General features: G+C 43.9%; 1 protein-coding gene across 11 annotated transcripts in view; it reads left to right on the top strand.

The window, feature by feature from the left end:
* RYR3 (ryanodine receptor 3) overlaps positions 1-24,330 on the top strand; it is a 515,713-nt gene that overhangs the window by 391,810 nt on the left and 99,573 nt on the right. For all 11 annotated transcript variants that reach the window (XR_008992553.1, XR_008992552.1, XM_057488647.1 and 8 more), the window contains exons 47-53: positions 8,963-9,132; positions 11,472-11,692; positions 14,595-14,685; positions 16,301-16,441; positions 17,607-17,770; positions 19,821-19,899; positions 23,412-23,501. Coding sequence is in view for 9 of the 11 variants with exons in the window: in XM_057488647.1 (XP_057344630.1) it covers positions 8,963-9,132; positions 11,472-11,692; positions 14,595-14,685; positions 16,301-16,441; positions 17,607-17,770; positions 19,821-19,899; positions 23,412-23,501 (956 nt within the window). In the remaining 2 variants the exon portion in view is untranslated. The remainder of the gene's footprint in view (positions 1-8,962; positions 9,133-11,471; positions 11,693-14,594; positions 14,686-16,300; positions 16,442-17,606; positions 17,771-19,820; positions 19,900-23,411; positions 23,502-24,330) is intronic.

Below are 24,330 nucleotides of genomic sequence, written 5' to 3'. Positions count from 1 at the left end.
GAAGCAGAAACCCTGTCTGCGTGCAGCTGCACAGCACAAGCCACTAGAGTCGTTGTTCTCCCAGGAGAGGAGGGCCACAAACCAACAAGAAAGGAAGTCCTTCCAGCCGTCACTCGTCCCAGCTCTGCAGACTATTCCTATCACCATGAAAAGGCAAAGCTACAGGCAGACAAAGATCACAGAGACAACACCAGAGAAGGAGACAGACCTAACCAGTCTTCCTGACAAAGAATTCAAAATAAGAATCATAAACATGCTGACAGAGATGCAGAGAAATACGCAAGAGAAATGGGATGAAGTCCAGAAGGAGATCACAGATGCCAGAAAGGAGATCGCAGAAATGAAACAAACTCTGGAAGGGTTTATAAGCAGAATGGATAGAATGCAAGAGGCCATTGATGGAATTGAAATCAGAGAACAGAAACGCATAGAAGCTGACATAGAGAGAGACAAAAGGATCTCCAGGAATGAAACAATATTAAGAGAACTGTGTGACCAATCCAAAAGGAACAATATCTGTATTATAGGGGTCCCAGAAGAAGAAGAGAGAGGAAAAGAGATGGAAAGTATCTTAGAAGAAATAATTGCTGAAAACTTCCCCACACTGGGGGAGGAAGTAATCGAACAGACCACGGAAATACACAGAACCCCCAACAGAAAGGATCCAAGAAGACAACACCAAGACACATAATAATTAAAATGGCAAAGATCAAGGACAAGGAAAGAGTGTTAAAGGCAGCTAGAGAGAAAAAGGTCACCTATAAAGGGAAACCCATCAGGCTAACGTCAGATTTCTCAACAGAAACCCTACAGGCCAGAAGAGAATGGCATGATATATTTAATATAATGAAACAGAAGGGCCTTGAACCAAGGATACTGTATCCAGCACGACTATCATTCAAATATGATGGTGGGATTAAACAATTCCCAGACAAACAAAAGCTGAGGGAATTTGCTTTCCACAAACCACCTCTACAGAACATCTTACAGGGACTGCTCTAGATGGGAGCACTCCTAGAAAGAGCACAGCACAAAACACCCAACATATGAAGAATCGAGGAGGCGGAATAAGAAGGGAGAGAAGAAAAGAATCTCCAGACAGTGTATATAACAGCTCAATAAGCGAGCTAAGTTAGGCAGTAAGATACTACAGAGGTTAACCTTGAACCTTTGGTAACCACGAATTTAAAGCCTGCAAGGGCAATAAGTACATATCTTTCAATAGTCACCCTAAATGTTAATGGGTTGAATGCACCAATCAAAAGACACAGAGTAACAGAATGGATAAAAAAGCAAGACCCATCTATATGCTGCTTACAAGAAACTCACCTCAAACCCAAAGACATGTACAGACTAAAAGTCAAGGTATGGAAAAACATATTTCAAGCAAACAACAGTGAGAAGAAAGCAGGGGTTGCAGTACTAATATCAGACAAAATAGACTTCAAAACAAAGAAAGTAACAAGAGATAAAGAAGGACACTACATAATGATAAAGGGCTCAGTCAAACAAGAGGATATAACCATTCTAAATATATATGCACCCAACACAGGAGCACCAGCATATGTGAAACAAATACTAACAGAACTAAAGGGGGATATAGACTGCAATGCATTCATTCTAGGAGACTTCAACACACCACTCACCCCAAAGGATAGATCCACTGGGCAGAAAATAAGTAAGGACACAGAGGCACTGAACAACACACTAGAACAGATGGACCTAATAGACATCTACAGAACTCTACATCCAAAACCAACAGGATACACATTCTTCTCAAGTGCACATGGAACATTCTCCAGAATAGACCACATACTAGGCCACAAAAAGAGCCTCTGTAAATTCCAAAAGATTGAAATCCTACCAACCAACTTTTCAGACCACAAAGGCATAAAAATAGAAATAAACTGTACAAAGAAAGCAAAGAGGCTCACAAACACATGGAGGCTTAACAACACACTCCTAAATAATCAATGGATCAATGACCAAATCAAAATGGAGATCCAGCAATATATGGAAACAAATGACAACAACAACACTAAGCCCCAACTTCTGTGGGACACAGCAAAAGCAGTCTTAAGAGGAAAGTATATAGCAATCCAAGCATATTTAAAAAAGGAAGAGCAATCCCAAATGAATGGTCTAATGTCACAATTATCGAAATTGGAAAAAGAAGAACAGATGAGGCCTAAGGTCAGCAGAAAGAGGGACATAATAAAGATCAGAGAAGAAATAAATAAAATTGAGAAGAATAAAACAATAGCAAAAATCAATGAAACCAAGAGCTGGTTCTTCGAGAAAATAAACAAAATAGATAAGCCTCTAGCCAGACTTATTAAGAAGAAAAGAGAGTCAACACAAATCAACAGTATCAGAAACGAGAAAGGAAAAATCACGGCGGACCACACGGAAGTGCAAAGAATTATTGGAGACTACTATGAAAACCTATATGCTAACAAGCTGGGAAACCTAGGAGAAATGGACAACTTCCTAGAAAAATACAACCTTCCAAGATTGACCCAGGAAGAAATAGAAAATCTAAACAGACCAATTACCAGCAACGAAATTGAAGAGGTAATCAAAAAACTACCAAAGAACAAAACCCCCGGGCCAGATGGATTTACCTCGGAATTTTATCAGACATACAGGGAAGACATAATACCCATTCTCCTTAAAGTTTTCCAAAAAATAGAGGAGGAGGGGATACTCCCAAACTCATTCTATGAAGCTAACATCACCCTAATACCAAAACCAGGCAAAGACCCCACCAAAAAAGAAAACTACAGACCAATATCCCTGATGAACGTAGATGCAAAAATACTCAACAAAATATTAGCAAACCGAATTCAAAAATACATCAAAAGGATCATACACCATGACCAAGTGGGATTCATCCCAGGGATGCAAGGATGGTACAACATTCGAAAGTCCATCAACATCATCCACCACATCAACAAAAAGAAAGACAAAAACCACATGATCATCTCAATAGATGCTGAAAAAGCATTTGACAAAGTTCAACATCCATTCATGTTAAAAACTCTCAGCAAAATGGGAATAGAGGGCAAGTACCTCAACATAATAAAGGCCATCTATGATAAACCCACAGCCAACATTATATTGAACAGCGAGAAGCTGAAAGCATTTCCTCTGAGATCGGGAACTAGACAGGGATGCCCACTCTCTCCACTGTTATTTAACATAGTACTGGAGGTCCTAGCCATGGCAATCAGACAAAATAAAGAAATACAAGGAATCCAGATTGGTAAAGAAGAAGTTAAACTGTCACTATTTGCAGATGACATGATACTGTACATAAAAAACCCTAAAGACTCCACCGCAAAACTTCTAGAACTGATATCGGAATACAGCAAAGTTGCAGGATACAAAATCAACACACAGAAATCTGTGGCTTTCCTATATACTAACAATGAACCAACAGAAAGAGAAATCAGGAAAACAACTCCATTCACAATTGCACCAAAAAAAATAAAATACCTAGGAATAAACCTAACCAAAGAAGTGAAAGACTTATACTCTGAAAACTACAAGTCACTCTTAAGAGAAATTAAAGGGGACACTAACAGATGGAAACTCATCCCATGCTCGTGGCTAGGAAGAATTAATATCGTCAAAATGGCCATCCTGCCCAAAGCAATATACAGATTTGATGCAATCCCTATGAAAGTACCAGCAACATTCTTCAATGAACTGGAACAAATAATTCAAAAATTCATATGGAAACACCAAAGACCCCGAATAGCCAAAGCAATCCTGAGAAAGAAGAATAAAGTAGGGGGGATCTCACTCCCCAACTTCAAGCTCTACTATAAAGCCATAGTAATCAAGACAATTTGGTACTGGCACAAGAGCAGAGCCACAGACCAATGGAACAGACTAGAGAATCCAGACATTAACCCAGACATATATGGTCAATTAATATTTGATAAAGGAGCCATGGACATACAATGGCAAAATGACAGTCTCTTCAACAGGTGGTGCTGGCAAAACTGGACAGCTACATGTAGGAGAATGAAACTGGACCATTGTCTAACCCCATATACAAAAGTAAACTCAAAATGGATCAAAGACCTGAATGTAAGCCATGAAACCATTAAACTCTTGGAAGAAAACATAGGCAAAAACCTCTTAGACATAAACATGAGTGACCTCTTCTTGAACATATCTCCCCGGGCAAGGAAAACAACAGCAAAAATGAGTAAGTGGGACTATATTAAGCTGAAAAGCTTCTGTACAGCAAAAGACACCATCAATAGAACAAGAAGGATCCCTACAGTATGGGAGAATATATTTGAAAATGACACATCCGATAAAGGCTTGACATCCAGAATATATAAAGAGCTCACACGCCTCAACAAACAAAAAACAAATCGGCAGAGGAACTGAACAGACAGTTCTCCAAAAAAGAAATACAGATGGCCAACAGACACATGAAAAGATGCTCCACATCGCTAATTATCAGAGAAATGCAAATTAAAACTACAATGAGGTATCACCTCACACCAGTAAGGATGGCTGCCATCCAAAAGACAAACAACAACAAATGTTGGCGAGGCTGTGGAGAAAGGGGAACCCTCCTACACTGCTGGTGGGAATGTAAGTTAGTTCAACCATTGTGGAAAGCAGTATGGAGGTACATCAAAATGCTCAAAACAGACTTACCATTTGACCCAGGAATTCCACTCCTAGGAATTTACCCTAAGAACACAGCAATCAAGTTTGAGAAAGACAGATGCACCCCTATGTTTATCGCAGCACTATTTACAATAGCCAAGAATTGGAAGCAACCTAAATGTCCATCGATAGATGAATGGATAAAGAAGATGTGGTACATATACACAATGGAATACTACTCAGCCATAAGAAAAGGGCAAATCCAATCATTTGCAGCAACATGGATGGAGCTGGAGGGTATTATGCTCAGTGAAACAAGCCAAGCGGAGAAAGAGAAATACCAAATGATTTCACTTATCTGTGGAATATAAGAACAAAGGAAAAACTGAAGGAACAAAACAGCAGCAGAATCACAGAACCCAAGAATGGACTAACAGGTACCAAAGGGAAAGGGACTGGGGAGGATGGGTGGGTAGGGAGGGATAAGGGGGGGGAGAAGTAGGGGGGTATTAAGATTAACATGCATGGGGGGGTAGGAGAAAAGGGAGGGCTGTACAACACAGAGAAGGCAAGTAGTGATTCTACAACATTTTGCTATGCTGATGGACAGTGACTGTAAAGGGGTTTATAGGGGAGACCTGGTATAGGGGAGAGCCTAGTAAACATAATATTCGTCATGTAAGTGTAGATTAGTGATACCAAAAAAAAAAAAAAGGGGGGGCAGTTCCTGTGTGGTAACCTCCAATGAGTTCTACACAAGGGTATAAAGGGCATATAAAAGTGTAGGCAAAGGGTTTGTTTGTGTTTATACAGAGGATCAAAGCCTAATTGGGCTACCCCGAAAATGACCTAAGATATGATATGAAAAAGAACTTCCAACATCTGCACTCTCTGGAAGACTCATGCCAGAAGATGATCATCAAAAAACCCCAACAAAGATCCACGCACTGCTACAGCTGTAGATGCACTCATCCCACCAGTTCCTGGACTTGCCATGGGAATGAAGGAGATATCTAAGCTGGCCTGTGCATACAGTAAAACAACAAATTTGACTGGATCTATACTGTTGGAACTCAACCAAGAATTTGGAGAAGTGCAAATTGTAGCACTCCAAAGTCTTACAACTACAGACTATTTACTGTTAAAAGAACATATGGCATGTGAACAGTCCCCAGGAATGGGTTGTTTTAATTTGTCTGATTTCTCTCAGACTGTTCAAGTTCAGTTGGACAATATCCACCATATCATAGATAAGTTTTCACAAATGCCTAAGGTGCCTAACTGGTTTTCTTGGTTTCACTGGAGATGGCTGGTTATTACAGGTATGCTTTGGTTATGTAACTATACTCCTATTATGTTAATGTGTGCGTGCAATTTAATTAGTAGTTTAAAACCTATACATGCTGAAGTTACTCTACAAGAAGATATGTCAAAGAAATAATCAATCTTCCCATGTTTTCTTCCGCCTGCTACTTCTATAGCTTTTCTTCTTCCTTCCTAATTACAACCCTTAAATAGAATTCGTGCCTCATATCAAATTTACCGAGTATCATAATTCTTCCAAGTGGTAAAGATACCTCAAGACAAATGCTGGGCATAGAAGCCACAGGGCATAAATATGCAAAGAAGTAAAAAGCTAACCTTTTCAAACAGTAAGGCTTCTCTCTCACTTACCAACTTTACATTTCCCTGTATGGCCCCAGAAGATGACTGGTTAGCCAGAGACGGGTAAGATTCCTCAAGGGAGGAACAACCTAAGACAGGCACAGTCGCAGGGGGGCCATCAGGTGAGAAACTGGGGATCAACAGAGGTGAGGCTTAGAACCTCACCCCCCCTGTTCTGAGAGAAATCTTCTGCATACGTGGATGTTTTATTGCCCGTGTCTAGCTTGGATTAACACATAGTCTACAGGCACACACCTGATCATCTACATATGCTCTCTTACAACACTAAACTATGTTTTCTACCTTTATCTTGTATCTACCTACCACTTCAGCATTTTATTAAAAATAATAATAATAAAGAGAGAAATGTGGTATCCACATATAAATCAAGTATAAAAACCAAATGAGTATTCATATTTGAACTGACTGTTTATAGTTCATAATGCATGAGCAAAACCAAAAGTTTCTGTGATGACTGCCCTTGTACTGTTCACCATGTAACTTATTCATTATGTAAGAATTTGTTCTACATGTAAGAACTTGTTTGTTATGCCTCAGAAGATTGGAGACTGACGAAAATTAGGCTTGGGGTGTATTAATGATTGTGCATTGAGCATTGACTCCCCTATACAGAATTTTATTGTCGTTAACAACCATTTGATCAATAAATATGAGAGATGCCCTCACAAAAAAATTAATTAATTAATTAATTAATTAAAAAATAAAAATAAAAAAGGACAGACTTCCAATGGTAAAATAAATAAGTAACTGGGATGTAATGTATAGCATAAGGAATATAGTCATGATATTGTAACAGCTTGGTAGGGTGATAGCTGGAACCTAGAATTATGTATATAAATGTTTTATCACTGTGTTGTACACTTGAAACTAATGTAATGTAATACTGTGCGTCAACTACCCTTCAATAAAAAATAATTATTTAAAAAAAAAAAAGAATGGGCAGTACAGGCAGTAGCGGCCAGTGGTGGGTGTCTGCTCCCGAGTTCACACACAGTGAGGGGTATAGCCATTGCAAGGGTCTAGCCGGTACCTTGAACTCCCTCAGCTGTAGAGGCCGGGGCTGGCTGCCAGTGCAGATCCTGGGTTCTGGCAGTGAGATGAATGGGAGCAGGAAGAGACTCAGGCCACTGGGCATCTGCAAATGAAAACCTGTGATACATTCCAGGGTTTCATGGCCCTGCTGGCTGTTGGTTTCTTGAGCGGCAAAGCTGATGGGTCCTTTGCAGAGAAGGCAGCCGGGAACCTTGGTGGCTGCCACTGTGTGGCTGATACAGGTAGCCCCGGCCCTCCTTTCTTGTTCCTGGCCATCATTAGCCCTCTCAGCTCTGCCAGCCTCTGGATGGGGTCAGACTGAAGGGGGTCCTTCATGTAGTGCTGAGGAAGGTTGGGGAGCTGATCGCTCGCCCCGCTGCCCTCCTCCCAGCTAGGGCACTCCCTCCCATGCTGGCCCAAGATGCAGGCAAAATGCAGGCTCTCCTTCTCTTTTCTGTACAGTTATTCTCAGGGTTTTGTTTCCCTGTGTTGAAGCCTATGTAGATTCATGAGCTCCCCCAGTGCTGTTTCTGTTCATGGATAGCAGTCTAATTGTTGATCTTTGAGGAGGATGGAGAATTAAGGTCTCTTTGTCCTCAACCTTGGTGATGTCACTGTTGAAAATATCACAGAACTTCATGAAGCACATTAACATTATAGAACCTCTGGGGAAAAATAGGATAAAGAGAATAAATGTTGAACTCAATGTTTCCCCAACATTTTGAACACAGAACACTAATACCCCATAAAAATACCATTCCTCAAAACACCAGGTGTGTCTGAGAGATTAATTCAGCCTCAGCTGCCCAGACCCCACCCCTCCCAGGGCCCTGGAAAGGAAAAGCAGGCGGCATCCAGGCGACAAGGTTCCTTTCCACGCGCCTCCCTGTCCTGCCCCGACCACTGCACAGAGCGCAGTCTGGGCTTGAGGGCACTCAATCTTTGTGGCTCAGTGTGCCTGATGAAGCACAGTATTTAATTATGCTCTGTCTACAACTTGATCATTAGGGGCTCTTCCTCCTCGTTTTTTGGTGTTCCAAAAAGGAAGAAGACTGCTTTTCTTTTTTATCTTCTTTCAAAACCCTGTCTTTACTCTCCAAGTCAAGCGATTTTTATTTTCGTCACAGTACTCCCCACCTCACTTAGAACCTCTTTATTAAAATAAGATTAGAGTTACTGTATGCAGTTTCAAGCTACCAATGTGCTGTCTCTGACCCTGAAGTCGGAAAGAGTGTGCACGTAGCACATCATTGTACTGTATCCCCAACATACAAATAAAATAGACATAAATAACCTCAAGAGTATAGTTTATGGTAAAACACTTAGGAAGTGATGAGTTTTGAGTGTTTGTTATCTTTGTAACAATTTGCTTAGTTGTAAATTTTAGTTTTTAATGACGGACATGTCTAACAACTGGCTTACAAAATTCCTGCAACTTTAATAATCAGCTCTTCCAAGCCACTTTAAAGCTGTCTCCAACACAATTATTGTATTATTTCCAAAATTCCTGTTGCTTGTTAGGAGAATAAGCCACAGACAGACAAGCTCTGCACTGCCTGTGAGGCTGTGAGATGGGAGAGGGGAACGACCTTGTCCATGTGTCTTTCAGATGGGTCGGTCAGCGAGCCCGACGTGGCGGCCAGTTTCTGCCCTGACCACAAGGCACCTATGGTGCTGTTCTTGGACCGTGTTTACGGCATTAAGGATCAAGCTTTTCTGCTCCACTTGCTCGAGGTTGGATTTTTACCTGACTTAAGAGCCTCTGCCTCTCTGGACACAGTAAGTGGCTGAAATAAGAAAAAGTTTTTTCCATCATTGTAAATCAGTAACATTGTACTTAAAAGTGAACTTTTTCTCTGTACTCAGCAATCACATTAGTAGCCTGTTCTAAAAGGTGAGGAAACACAGGCACCAAGAAATGGAAGACCTTGATTTATTGGACCAGAGACTTAGATGTCGGTAAAGCTGACCAGAAATATTCAATCCAGCTTCCTCTGTTCTGAATTTCTTGACCTCAGCACTATTTGTTATGGGGGTTGGGGGGCCTCCTGTACATTGTAGGATCTTTCACAGCATCTCTGGGCTCTACCTGCTAGGCACCAGCAGCACCACCCATAAAACAGTTCTAGAACTCACAACATGTCCCCTGGGAGACAAAATCACCCCCAGTTGAGAACCATGGCTCTACTACTTATGAAAAAGGCAAGCTGGCAGCACCATGGGCTGGGAATGCTCTTCCCATGCTCCTGATTCATGCACTGACCATCAAGGACAGCCTGAGGCCCAGGGCATGACCCAGTCAGGACCAGAGGCCAAGAGCAGATCCCAGTTTGGAAGTCATGGGTGAGGTGGAGTCATCCAACAGCAGTGGGCACTGAGACTGGAGGCCGCAGGAGCAGAGATGCCTGATGCCTCATGTCAGGACTAAGCAGAGAGACAGTGCACTGGGAGCCCTGGGTCCAAGAAGAAAAGCCACTTTGATCAGCTCAATTCTAAAAACATCTTTGCAGCTTAGGGCTGTTTTTAAAGAGCCACAGGCATTTCTTGATCAGTCATAAAGTTTCTTAAAGGCTCCACCTGGTGTCCCACAGAGATAGAAGTCTGAGCTCTGTGCTGGATGGTCAACTAGCCTATACCTTAACCTTTCACTTGAATGTGTTACTCAGAAATGGATGGGGCTGCCCAGAAATGGAAAGCACTGTGAGCCTCAATCTGAATGGGAGCATCATCCCTATCTGTGGCATGGGGATAAGAAATGGTATGTCCGTGGAGGTGTTAGGGGCATACGATCTTTTTCAATAATTAAAACTGCTTCCACCGCTAGTTTTGTTTTGAGCTTTTCCATAAATTCCTTTATTTAAAAAATAATACTTCTAACTTGTGGTACATTCCCAAGGTTCCTGATCAAGGCATTCAATTTTGTTTATAGACCAAATAAACAGCAAATGCTATTCTAGCATATGGTGTTCAAATCACATGCTTGTCTAAGCACCTTCACAGCAAGAGAAGTTTTATATTCAGCTCCTCAGCGCATGCTCTTTAAAGCATTCTCTTTTGAAAACCTTTAAGCCACTGGAATCAATGCTCTGTTCTTCCTCATTTTAGCAACTCTACTAAAGTGAGGTGTGAAAGATTAGCCATTTCTTTCATTATGATTACTGAAGCCTCTAGAAGACCAACTTTGGGCAGTTAATAGGAACACCCAGAAATGTGTACAGTTCAAAGAAAACAGTTTATCAAATCATAAGTTATAGAAAACATGTTATAGATATAATGGTTGGGTGATCACAGAAAAGAATGATAATATTTCATTTCTGTGGATCTCAGGCTTCCTTTTGAAGTTCTATAGTTTTCAAAGATGGTAGTTAAATATGCTTTGGCTGTATATTTAGTGTAAGTAGTGGGCCTTTGTTGCATCCAGCCTGTGTAAGAGAACAGGAGAAGACATTGTGAGCAAGAGTTACATCAGCGTTTTAGTGAAGGCCCAGGTTTCTATGCCATGTGCACTTTTTCAGATGCACAGCTGGGTCCCTGCGGTGGGACCTACCCTCAGGTCATTTATCAGATTGTGAATTGCTCACAAACTAAGTGATGGGGTTCAGATCTCCACTTGCTCTCTGTAAAATTGTCACAAAACCCAGTAAGCTGGTGAGCTTGCTTGGCCTTTAACCATTTACTGATCTCAAAATCACAAGAGGGGCCATTTGTGAGTCTCCATAAAGTGAGAAAGAAGAGTTAAACCAAAATAATAATTAGTAGCTTAGCAGCTGGACTTTGCAAACATCAATGATGTTGGGTTAGACCAATCATCAGCTGATTTCAATAAGGGTTTGGACTTCTTCTTTGAGAGAAACAGATGTTTGTGGATCATTTGGAATGAGTTAGGGCCGGCCAGCCTTTGCTTTTCTTCTGTTTAGTTTTTCTGTTAACCTGATTTTTCATTTAATGTGCAAAAGAGAAATAGATCTGCTGACAAGAAAGAAAGTTGTGCACTCTATCGTTGTGAAACATTTTTCTGTGTAAGCTTCCTCCTCCTGCTACATTGGGGCTCAGTACATGGGGTAAGCTTTACTCTCTTTCCTGGGGAGATTAACCAGTGTCCCATTCGCCTTTCCTAGGTTTCCCTGTGCACCACAGAGGCTGCGCTTGCACTGAATAGGTATATATGCTCAGCTGTGCTCCCACTGCTCACAAGATGCGCCCCTCTGTTTGCTGGAACAGAGCACTACACCTCTTTGATCGACTCTACACTACAGACAGTATACAGGCTTTCCAAGGGGCGTTCCCTCACCAAAGCTCAGAGGGACACCATAGAGGAATGCCTGCTTGCCATTTGCAAGTAAGTAGCCCCTCCCCCGTTTTCACCTCTGTGTATGCATCCCAGTCAGCTGCATTTAATTGTACCATCTAAAACCTGATGAGTCCAGGAAGCTTCCAGGCCTTTGCCATATATCAACACACCCCCAGATCTCTCCTTTTAGTATGTGCTGGGTCCCCCATTTGCCACAGGCTCTTTCTGATCATCTCTTCCTGGAGGATCATCTCTCACCGTGGAGAAGTGGGGGCACCGCTCAGGCTCTGTGAGGTTGGTGGACCAAGAAATGAGACTGTCTTTTAGGCCTGACATGATCAGATTAAGAACTAATGTTTTGGATCCTAAAATAGAGCCAGAAGCAGATTTTTCCCACTCTATACAGTGACCAGTCTCTTGGAGTATGAATCAAAGCAGCCCACCTCACAGACCTGAAGCAAAGAAAAAAGGCATCTCCCGTCCCAGCGGGAAATTAGTTTTCACCACTGCAGATGGCATCAGAGATTATCAAGGACAAAGGGTGGAGTCACCCCGAGAGCCTTAGGTCCTCAGGAAACCACATCAAGGCAGGTCGGGTCGAAGGCAGAAGGGCCCTTCCATTAGCAGATCTCAGCGGCCTGGTCCAAGACCTTCCCTGCTGTTTTAAGCCAGTGGTTTTCCATCTCAGCTGCATATTAGAATCACATGGGGAGCCATGAAATAAATCCCCCAGTGTCTGGGCCACACCTCAGCCCACAAAATCAAACCTTAAGGGATGGGCCGTCAGCCTTTGAAGCTCTCCAAGTGCTTCCACAAGGCAGCCAGGACTGAGAGCACTGCATCGGGTTGTTCTGAAGACAGAATCAGCACGCATCCCCTTCAGCAGCCAGCTGCAGGTGGTCCTGAGTCTGGGTGAAGGAGTTGTTTCTGAATAACCCAGAGAGAACTGTGTACTGGGGAGCTAGGGCTGTCTAGAAAACAGGACTTGATGGGTCTTTTTAGCACAGCAAGCTAAAAGGCAATCTCACACTTATATGTCAAGCATAACAATGTGTTTTACATCTTAAATGTGTTATTACAATTAAACTATCTGCTGTCATTTTTCTAAGGCTTACAGGCTTCAACTACTTTTGGGGTCAAGCTGTGTCAGACAGTACTCTTCACCTGGGGTATGGAGTGGAGGCAGAGGATGGAGGGTGTGGGAATCCCAATCAAAGGGTTTCTCTCTGAACTTCCCTACCAAAAGCAGGCCCTATACTCTGATGCCACTTCATTCATTCCAAGATTATAATAACTGCATTAAGCTCATTAGAATGCTTTTGGTCTTGGAGGAGGCAAAGCTTAGTAAACGTGCATTCAGGCCTCTAAGAATCCACAGGACAGCCAGGGTTTCTTCTCAGTGGTGGCAAGGGAATTAATAATGAGTTCACACAAAAGGAGCCCCTCCCCGTTGGCACCGGTTCTGTGGTTGGCTGCTAACTGCATCGGCAGTGGGCACACACCGCTCTGTCTGCGCTCATCTGAGCTTACCACGGGCCTTAGGAGCCAGACCAGCCCAGGAACCCCAGCTTGAGACATTAGCTATCTCCTGATAATCAAGTCAGGTTAGTAACACTGATCTTAGCTGTGAAGGTCTTTAAGTGATCAGACCTTGGGAAAATTAGAATTTTACATCAAACCAAGCACTGAGCTCACAGCCCGACCACGGTAGTCTGAGGGGATTCTGTACACATTCTCCTCTCAGTTCCTTTGGGCTCTAGATACAGCACACCAATACTTAATTAGATTTGCCATTATTTACCCTTAGTAAATTAGGGATTAATAACATCAGAGATTTATTTCACTCCTTGATTTATTCAAAAAAGTCTTAAAATTAGCGATTTTACTTAATTGGGTAAGCAATGTGAAGAACTGAGGAATTTTACATATAAGCACTAGCTTCAGCGACAGGGCCATTCACTCACTGTGTGGTCTAACTGCCCCTGTTTGTCACAAAGCTAGCTCCTGAGAAAGCTGTGAACCAAGAGATTTGCTCACCTCCATTCACACCTGTCCTCTGGCTGTGGGGCCTCTGAGGCTTCCTTTCCTCGTATTCTGGCATTTAATTAACATCAGCGTTACTGACTTGGCCTCTATGGTTCCTCCAGGCATCTCTGGGAAGGAAGGCAGAGGTTCAGGAACTGAACCCACATGCCCCGCTGGGTGGATGTGTGTGTGCCCTCTCTGTGGAGAGAATCCAGAGGTTCCACTAGGCTTTTAAACAGTTTGCCAGTCTAAAAACAAAAGCCAAGTCAATGGTACTTATCTCTCCTCTCTCCTCAGAATTTACTGGCACCGAATACCAAAGTCATGAACTTTTTGATAATTTGATGAATTGTTCTCTGATTAGTCACTGCACATGCCCGTTAAAGGAGTTTTTGAGGACAGATCTTAATCCAAAGAAATGATTCCAATAGGGAGAATTTCACAGATGGATACTAGTAACTCAAAGGGTCTTTAAGTTCCCTTCGGATCACACCAGTAGGCAGCCTCAGATTCCAACTGTGCAGAGGGTCAGCTGGCTTCTCCCTTGGCAGAGTGCAAGGTCTGCCCTTAAAGGAGGCTATAAAATCAACTGCACCTTCTTTCTGTTAAATTTTTGTGCATAACCAGTGGCTATATTTTGAGTGTGCACAGACCCTAGAACATCTTTTCCTGTATGACTGGAATTTAACCTTAGGTATCTTGGTGCATTAACCACACATTCCTCTTTCTATATTTTAGTGATACTCAGTTTTTGAGGTGTTTTATCATTGACTGTGGTTTCCACAAGATCTTGTGTTTCAGGAGTTAATTGTGTTGAGGCTTAGCTCTGCTATATGGTCATTGCGGATGTGTCTTTCATTCTTCCTTCGTGTCCTTCCATATTTCTTTCATCCTGCCCTCCCGTTGTTTTTATTCCATGCTGCAGTCACCTGAAGCCTTCCATGCTGCAGCAGCTCCTACGCCGTCTTGTTTTTGATGTGCCGCAACTGAACGAATATTGCATGATGCCCCTGAAGGTAAACCTCTCTCGGCACAGAAACACAGCCCATGGCCCAGCAAACTTGCCTTGTAAAACACGAGGTCTTCACAATGGGGGGAGCAAAAGACACACTCAATGCGCTTTACTCCTCTGAGGGCTAATAAGATACCACCCCCAAAGTCAAACCCCTTCCTGAGTGTCCATGTCGAAGAGCGGGATCTGCCAGATTAATGAAGTGCTCCGGTTTTCTTTAGTTGCCACCACTAACTACTGGTTATTTAGCAGAGGTTATGGGGGTGGGGGTAGGGGCATGGATTTTGTGCTTTCCTGCTCCAATTGGGTGTTTAGAATGTTTTCAGCCGCAAAGATCTTTGAAGACCCTGTGATTATTCACCTAAGTACAGAAACTAAAATGTCCCTTTTCTAGTCCACACTGTTTTGTGCCATTTTTTGCCTTTGTAATGTCCTTCTAGTTTGTTTTCTTACTATTTTCTCTTGTTTTCCTCATTAATGAAAAGTAAATCCACCAGTCTTCTCTATCTCATTCCTGACTTTCTCATAAATTACAGATATTTTTATCACTAGCTCTGGGAGCACCTGGGCCTGGGTAGGAGGGCACCAGAATCAGCTGACACAAGAAAGCACTGTTCATCTTGGACCTCTGAGGCACTGGCCATAGTGGATATTCCTTGTGTCAGCAGTGGCCAGCCACACCTGAAAATCATGCCTGATGATTTTAACAGAACTTTTCAGAAATAGCCCAAGCAAGGATTTTACTAGGGTAAACAGAATTCCCAGAAGCCTTTAGTTCAGTCTCTGTTTCCATGCCAGGCAGAAAGCAGCTTGTATGTTTCAGAGATCCCACCACCCTCCAGGGGCTCATTCTGTCTAATCTTAATCCCAAGAAGTACTTGAGCCGAAAACCACAACTTTCACATTTCAGCTTGGCATTGCTTCCTTGGCAGGCCTGTACTGTCGTCTGGATTCTGGCTCCCAAGAAGACATCACTGACTGCACTCAGTAAACTCAGTTTTACCTCTAGTACCAGTGGGATTTTTCTGAAGAGGATGTGGATCCCACTTGCTGGGATGGGACCATTGATAGTGCACTTCTGCCCTCTACTGGCCAAATGTGGAACTGTTGTAACGTAGCCAGGCCACCAGAAGGCTCGAGGGAAAAGCAAAGAAGCCCTGGGCAGTGGGCAGTGTAGAGATACCTTCAGACCCCCAGTATACTCCCCAACACCCCCATGTCAGCAGCACTTAGGATCTTCCAGACTTAGAAGCAAATGTATCAGAAGAAATTCTTGCCACACCTGAGTGGCTGGAACAGCACATGGGACCACTTTCATAGGAAAGTGTTTTCTAATTTGAAGTAGAAACAGGTCCTCTCCATTTCCCAGTAACTTCCAGGGGCACATTAGGGAGCACAAGATAACCAGGCAGATTTCTCAGGCTTGTGCTCATTAAGCAGGAAAGCAGCCAGTTCCCCGTGGTGGTGGGGAGCCTGTCTGCAGATCACCCATATGTCTCAGCTGTGGGTCCCATACTCATGCTGGCTGCTTGCTGTTTTGTTCTCCCCCATATGTGGTGGATGCCTGTGGGCCTTCTCTATGTCACCCCGCTGGTGCGATCCTGTTCTGAATCTCCTAGCTTCTGACGAATCACTACGAGCAGTGCTGGAAGTATTACTGCCTGCCATCAGGCTGGGGGAGCTACGGACTGGCCATGGAGGAGGAGCTGCACTTGACAGAGAAGCTCTTCTGGGGGGTCTTTGACTCCCTGTCCCATAAGGTGATGGTAGCACTTCCTGAACAAAAGAGAGGCCCTCATGGCCCACACACCTGTGAACAATAATAGCTAAGGTCTCTTCAGCCTTTATCGCATGTTGGGAACTTTGCAAATCCTTCAAAGCAGATTACATTCATCCTTACCTCAACTCCCTGAATTAGGAACTATCTGAATATCACTCTGCAGGAAAAGTAGCGGTTGAATAGCTTGCCAGACTCACAAAGCTAATCCATGGGAGAAGGACTTCCAGAGCAAATTACAAAACTGTTTCCTAGCCTCAGTCTTAAGGACTCACCCAGCCCTGGTCCCTTTTGCGCACCGTTGTGCGGCCCCCATCAGCCAGCCTTGACCAGGCTCAAGCATAGGGAAGCCTAACATCTGCTCTGATGCTGGGATTTATAGAAGAACTCGGGCATTGAGGGGGAGATTCTTCACAGCCTCTTGTTTGAATAAGAGATTGAGTGAGAACTGAGGGCTTCTGAATCCCAAGCCTTACTGTGCAGTCTGATTAAGATACAGTTCCAACTCTCAGCCTTACTTTCCACTTTCCTTAACCCAGTTTATTTAGCTCTTTGAGGTAGGTTATCAGCTTTAAAAGCACAAAATGAGTCCATCTGACGGTCCTACAGACATCTGGAGCATAGAGGAGCTGCAGTCCTTTGGCTGTCCGCACTTAAACGTTTCTTTCCTCCTGTATTCCTTAGGTCTTTTGTGAGCAGGTAAAAGCTTCCCAACCCCATGCTGTCTGAAATGTCTTCCTGTTCTAGTTCAAAGAGAAGGGGAGTGATACTGCGCCCTCTGCTGGTGGTGTCAGCTACTGAGGAGCCTGGCAGTGCTCTCCAGTCACAGCTTGGGGCAGTTTCTATAACCACTTACAGCAGACAAGTTTATGGACTTTCCTGGCCTAGTGAGAACCATGTTAACGCTTAGCTAGTCTTGGAATTAATCATTTGGGAGGTAATAACGTGAGGGCTTTGTGGATTGCCACTTCATCTTCCAAGGATCCCTCGGCCTCCACCAGAAAGTATTAAAAGGCTTACTTGTTCCCCATTTTGGTTAACCTGGACAAATGCAAGCTTTTGATTTCTTTCGGGTCACTAGTGAACGGTTCTGCCTGGCTGGCTGTGGCTCCAATGTCTACTGACATGGTCTTTGTTTTTCCTCACAGAAGTACAACCCAGATCTTTTCCGAATGGCCCTGCCTTGTCTCAGTGCCATAGCTGGGGCCTTGCCACCAGATTACTTAGATGCCAGAATCTCCACCACGTTGGAGAAGCAGATCTCAGTGGATGCAGATGGCAACTTTGACCCCAAACCTATCAACACCATGAAGTGAGTCCAGAACCTACTCTAAGCTGATCCCAGTTGCCAGCGTTTCTCTTTCAGAAGAAGCAAGAAGCTTAAGCTTCCCCTCCTTCCCTCCTGCCAACACTGTCCATCACTTCCCTTGGCGCTATAAGTCACTTTAGGCCCTGGAGTGTGTCCTCAATTCCTGAAGGTTTAATCTATCCAAATGTGATTATGTACTGTACTATTATGTTCTGGGCTTTCTTTTTTAAAGGGTGGGTTTTATTTTTTGTAAGAAATGGATGCTATCCACAAATAAATGTCATCTGAGGCACTGCAGGAACCACCCTGACAAATGATGCAATTAACTTATTAATGAGTTCTTTGGAAAAATCTTTGCTCTTTGTGAATTAGGCCTGTGCAGTTCTCATAGCATCATACATCAAAACAGCTGCGTAAATCACAGTCAGCGGCACTCCGGCAAGGCTTCGGGGTGAAGGCAGGATAGAATGGGGTCCTTATTTGAGAGCCTGGACCTGTTCCTTACCATGCCAAGGGACAATGGAACTTTGAAACAACCCTAAAGTAGCACCTTTTAATTTCTCCCTCTGATTCTCTAGCACCCCTCACAGGTGATGGTTAGGGCATGGACAAAATATTGGACAACACATGCTCAATATTGGCTTGTGGCAGTTCTGCTCCAGATAGGATTGTGTGCCTTGGGACATACAGTCTTCATCTCCAGGTACATTTTAAATGCAGTTCAAAAATTGCTTTTGAGCAGAGAAAGTAAAATGTCCTATAAGAGCCCCTTGGACTTGTGTTTTGTGGCAGTACATCTCATAAGAGAGGCATAGCCTGAACCCTTCCCAGGGGCTATCAGCTTTGATAATGTATAAACTTCATTTTTGGGAAAATTAAGTACACATTCCATCAGATGGAGCCTGAGCTAAGTGGATAGTGGGAAACAGGATCAAACCAGCTGTAAGGAAGAGGTAAGGGGCATGGTAAACCAAGCTGGGATCAAAGAGAAGGCACGTGTTGACTTTGTAGAACTTGGCCCTGTGAAAACTTAAGTATGCTGCAAGCTGACAGATGGTGTACCACTTGAATGCCTTTATCCACATGCTGAGACAGCACTAAGCTCTAGAAATTATTTGCTAATGGCAAGTGGTTCCATGTTATTTTGTGAGTTCTAATTTCTTCACATGGTCCTCTGACATCAGTATGGGTCTTCAAGTAATAGGAGTAACAAGAACTAACTCTGAACTATGCAGAGTTAAACCAAATGTGCTGAAAAGATGGCATCAAGCAGAAAAGCCCCTAATGGCACAGATATGGGGTCATTATCTAAAGCTAGTAAAAGACTGATTAGCCAGGCTTCAGCAACCAAGGCCAAGTGACCAAATGGACCATCTTCAGGTATCCCCGTGGGATGAATTGCCTTGAAAGTTTGCTGCCCTGGTCTCACCTGACTCAAGGTGCATGTTCCAAGAGAGCGAGTCTGATTGGCCTCACTGGGCGCCTGCTTCTGTGACAGTTTGCATAAGAACTCACAGCTGATAAAAGAAGATATTTCAGTGCTGTAAAGGTCCGATTGCTTCTATTAAAAATAACCATGCTTTTTCACTAGTCATCAGGGAAATGCAAATCAAAGTCACAATGAGATATTACTTCATACTTGTTAGAATGACCACTATCCAAAAGACAAAAAATAACAAGTGTTGGAGAGGTTGTAGAGAAATGTGAGATGGCAGACCAGTGTCTGGGTGAAGGGGTCTCACAGGCTAACCTGAGCGGGTCTGGCCCAGGAGCCAGAGTGGTGCTTCAGCAGCCAAGGGAACCCAAGGCAGCTGAAGGCAGTTAGGCGCTCCCGCAGGGACTGCCTCTGATTAGACCCAGCGAGTGTCTGCGACCAGCGGCCATGCCATGCCTTTGGCTCAGGAAGTTCACTGTCTGAATCCAGCTTCAGTCTGGGGTTAGCTGGTGGAGCAAATCCAACTTCTGACAGCTGAAGGTTGGTTCTGGCCACCTTTTAAACACATCTGGCTGAGGTGCTTTGGGAGGTTGTAATTTCTTTTTTCTCATTTCACAGTTTCTCCTTGCCTGAGAAATTGGAATACATCGTCGCCAAGTATGCTGAGCACTCACACGATAAATGGGCCTGTGACAAGGTAGGGATTATCATCCAGCTGACAATTGTCAGTGGAGAAAAGCAGCTCAAGAACATGAAAGGGTCCAATCCTGGAAATCGGCCTGATTTGTCTAAGTGACAGACTCGCTGTGCCAAGAGCATTCATTACTTCTGAGCAGCCACTTCCCAGAAGTCAGAGAAATCAGCAGCAGCAGCCAGTGTGGTTTTTTGTATTTATCAAGAAAATGATTGACTCTGGGAGTGTCAACTTCTTTCTTAACGTTGTATTTCTTGGAGTTTGCACCCAATCATGTTCTTGTGTGTGTTTGGCATAAATGCTGAATGCAGGGTAGGAGAATTTCATTAGATTTTTTCTCTGAGTGTAGTAGCATTGAAAAAGGGAGCATGAAGTTGAAGGCCTTACCCTTGCCAGGAAGCTGAATTGTATCCTACGGAGGACCATGTCTTCCCATGGCAGGCAGCAGAACTTGCAGACGCTCCCTTATTAATAAGCTGGTGCATCTGGTGTTTAAAATTCCTCTCCACATGAGGTCAGGCTGCTTAATAAGTTTAATTGCTCTGTCAGCCCTTTAATGCTGGCAGGCAAAGTGGGAGGAATGTGCCAAAGACACCCAGGGTTCCTGTGGGCAGCTAGTTCAGGATCGGGGCCATTGTTCAGCTACAGCTCCTAGCCTGCAACAGTGGGTCCATCTCCACAACAAGGCCACAGAAAGCCACCTCCTTGCCCTGGAAGGGGGACACCTTGAACCACTGGCTCAGCCTCTGTATTGTTTTGGCCTCAGTCCTTATTTTTTCATAAGCCCTATTTAGGGCTAATAATAAGTAACATTCATTGTAACTGTAGAATGGGCCACTACCTCATTCTAGAGCAGGGGTTGGCAAACTTTCTGTAAAGGGCCAAATAGGAAACATTTCAGGCTTTGTGGGCCAGATGTTCTCCTTTGCACTTACTCATCTCTGTCCTTGAAGTACAAATGCAGCCACAGACAACACTAAATGAGAGAATGTGCCTGTGTTACAGTAAAACTTTTTATAAAACAGGGGCTCCACTGGGTTTGGTGCAAGGGCTGCAGCTTGCTCACCCTTGCTCTAGAGCTCCTGTGTTTTCTCAGCACTCTTCAGATACACCCATTCAGCCAGCCTACAAATTCAGGAAAAGGGCCACCTCCACTTGTCCATGGCAATATCCAGTCCTTCACTGAGCCATGTGGATTTGACCTCCTTCCGCTCTCGAGTTGGTGTAGTATTCTCCGTCCCCATGCCATGGCTGTCGGCCAAGCTGCAGTCATTTTCCACCCAGACGATTGTGACAACCTCCAGACTAGTTTCCCTAGTCTGTTCTCACCCTGCTGGCATGTGAGAGTTCCAGTAGGCAAATTTGCTCGCATTCTACCACTGTTTTCCAGCCTAGCCCCATCTCCTTGTTAAAGCCTCTCGAGAGATTCTAACTATTCTTCATCTAAAGGCCTAAATATGGCCTGATACTACCTACCATCTGTAGTCTCATCTCTCCCTTTGCCTTCTGCCCTCCAACCTCATCCCCGTCTTGCCATGTCTCTCTCATGTGCACACGTGTACACACCTCCTCTTCCTCAGCCATGTACCGACCTGCACACACACACATGCAAGCATCGTCCACCAGCTCGTCCTTCAGATACCTGTCCCAGTGTGAATTCCTAGGATGCCTCTTTCCCAGATTTCTCAGATTTTGGCCCTCACAGCACTTGCTCTTTGCCTTCCTAATATTTTTATAGCAGTTTCATATATTTAGATGCCCAACAGTTACACATTTATAGCAGTTATCAACTAAATATTGACTAGTATGGTATTAGATGAATCTCTCTCTCTTCCACTGGACTGTAATCTTCATGTTTGCAAAGAAATGTGTTTGCTCAGCATTGCCAGGTGGACATTGATTATCTAACAGGAAAAGACTACTTCCCCCAGCTCTCAAGAACTTTATAGTCTTCTGGGATAAGCAAAACAAGCCAACTGTTATACAGGTTGTTCATTACTGTGATGGGCATGAGCACAGGGTTAGAGCACAAAAGAGGGGTCTCTAATCCAGCTGTGGGGGTCCTGGAATGCCTCCTCCAGCTGGTGACACCTACCACATGTGACCGAGGAGGATGGGTGGTTGCTCAGGCACCGGGAAGTGAGCACGGAGCAGGCATACGCCCAGGAAAACCGTAGTTCATTATGCTGGGATCGTGTAGTGGGGCAGGGGAAGAAGGGTGTGAGAGAGAAGTCTAGAAAAGTCAACAAGATAATTGCTTTAGCTTTAGAGGCCAGAAAGAGTTTAGATTTTACCATGACAGCATCTGAGAGTCCGAAAATTTTAAAGCAGTTGAGTAACCCAACTGGGGTGATTTTTTAAGTATCACCTGACAGCGGTTTAGAAAACAGAGACTGTGGGGAGGTGGCAAGACCAGAGGCAGAGAGACCACAGAGCAAGCTGTTGCAGTAACCAAGGTGAGAGCTCCTGTGGCTGGACTAAAATGCTGGCAGGGAAGCTAGGGAGAGGCACACAAATGAATAGGTCTAGGGGGCTGAACCCATGTGAGTGGGTGCAGAGGAAGCGGGTGTCAGGAAAGATACCCACATTTCTGCCTTGGAAAGTGAGTATAAGCTGGCGCTGTTCACTGAGAAACCAGGAACCCAGAAAGGGAGCCATTTAGAGAAGTAAAATGCCAGGTTCTGTTTCTGACATGTTGGGAAGTACCTGTGGACAGCTAAGCAGAGTTTAAATAGATTTGGAAATTACATCTGGGCTGAAACTACTGATTTGAGATTAGTCCACTTGTGGACCGTGGGCCTAGATTACATCCCCCAGGGAGAATGCCCTTGAGAAGGGACAGAAACTTGAGGAACATATATATGAACAAGTGAGTGCCAGCAGAAATTGAGAAAGAGCAGGAGTTTGGGGGCTGTGAGGTTATGGAGATCAAGTACTCGTACTCAGTCTCTGCATTCAGAAATCTGTAGCTCTGTATCCTATGCCTCAGACCAACCTGGCGTGCTGTAGTGGGTATCCAGCCAGTATTTGTCGAGTGGCTTTGGAAGTTGTTAGACCTCTGGGACTCTGGGAAACTTGCATTGCTACAGTTTTGCTCTGGGGTTAGTGGGCAAGGGATGCAAACTGAATCAGACCCTCCATGCAGTGGTTTAGTCCTCACGTACCTTTAGCCTTGACCTCTGCCCTTGCCTGGGAACGTGACACACTGGCCTGAGAAGCATTGTTCCCCTGGCTCTTCTGAAACATCCTCCTGTCTGTAGTGGTCTGAAACACAAGTGAGTGAAGTGGAGAGGACAGCTTCTAAAACAAGGAAAAATAAAAGAGCAGAGTTCAAACTTCAGGGGGCAGAGAGCCTGAAGGCCTTAGCGGATCAATTAGATATTTTGGAGGCTAATTTCCAAGCTCTGTCACATTCCATTATTCCACTTGTTCAGTGAAAAGAGAAGCTGGGGTCTGGGTCACATAGCAGAGCTCTTTGGGCGCCAACAATATTTGAACTGAGAACATTTCTACAGAGTCAGAATGGATGGAAATATGGAATTTCCCTGGACGAAAACGTGAAGACTCATCCGCTGATAAGACCTTTCAGGACTTTAACAGAGAAGGTAAGGAATTGGCCTGTGCTCACGCCGAGTGGCCGTGCAGAGTTTCCTTCCTTGGAAGTTGTATCTACGGTCAGAGGAGTTCAGGGCACTTTCCCCTCAAGTTCCTGGGAAACCTTAACCCCCTCAGGAGCTTCTCAGTGGACAAGAGCCCCAGGACCAGTTCCCAAGGGCCTCTTTCTGTTCTTTGGCTCTGAGAGCCCGTTGGCAGAAGAAGTAACAGCCAGCACTTGGAGGCTGGGCCAAAAAGCATCTGTAGTTCACTTGCAAATGATACAGAAGGTCTTTTGTTGAATTGTTGAGGCAGGATAGTTGGGGAAGAGGGGGACACTTGAATTGCTGGTGAAAATTCAGATAGAAATTTCTCCCATATGTGACAAAGGGAGTAGAGAAGAGAATCCCAGGGAAATAGGGCTGGCTTTCTCAGTGGTAGTTGTTGGGTTTTTTAATTTAAAAATTTCATTCAATCATCAAAAAACCCCAACAAAGATCCATGCACTGCTACAGCTGTAGATGCACTCATCCCACCAGTTCCTGGACTTGCCATGGGAATGAGGAAGGAGATATCTAAGCTGGCCTGTGCATACAGTAAAACAACAAAATTGGACTGGATCTATACTGTTGGAACTCAACCAAGAATTTGGAGAAGTGCAAATTGTAGCACTCCAAAGTCTTATAACTACAAACTATTTACTGTTAAAAGAACATATGGCATGTGAACAGTCCCCAGGAATGGGTTGTTTTAATTTGTCTGATTTCTCTCAGACTGTTCAAGTTCAGTTGGACAATATCCACCATATCATAGATAAGTTTTCACAAATGCCTAAGGTGC

Source organism: Manis pentadactyla, chromosome 11, assembly GCF_030020395.1.
Source record: "Manis pentadactyla isolate mManPen7 chromosome 11, mManPen7.hap1, whole genome shotgun sequence".
NCBI classification, from domain to species: domain Eukaryota; kingdom Metazoa; phylum Chordata; class Mammalia; order Pholidota; family Manidae; genus Manis; species Manis pentadactyla.
Note: the sequence above shows the minus strand (reverse complement) of the source record. Positions and strands in the feature narration are given on the sequence as shown.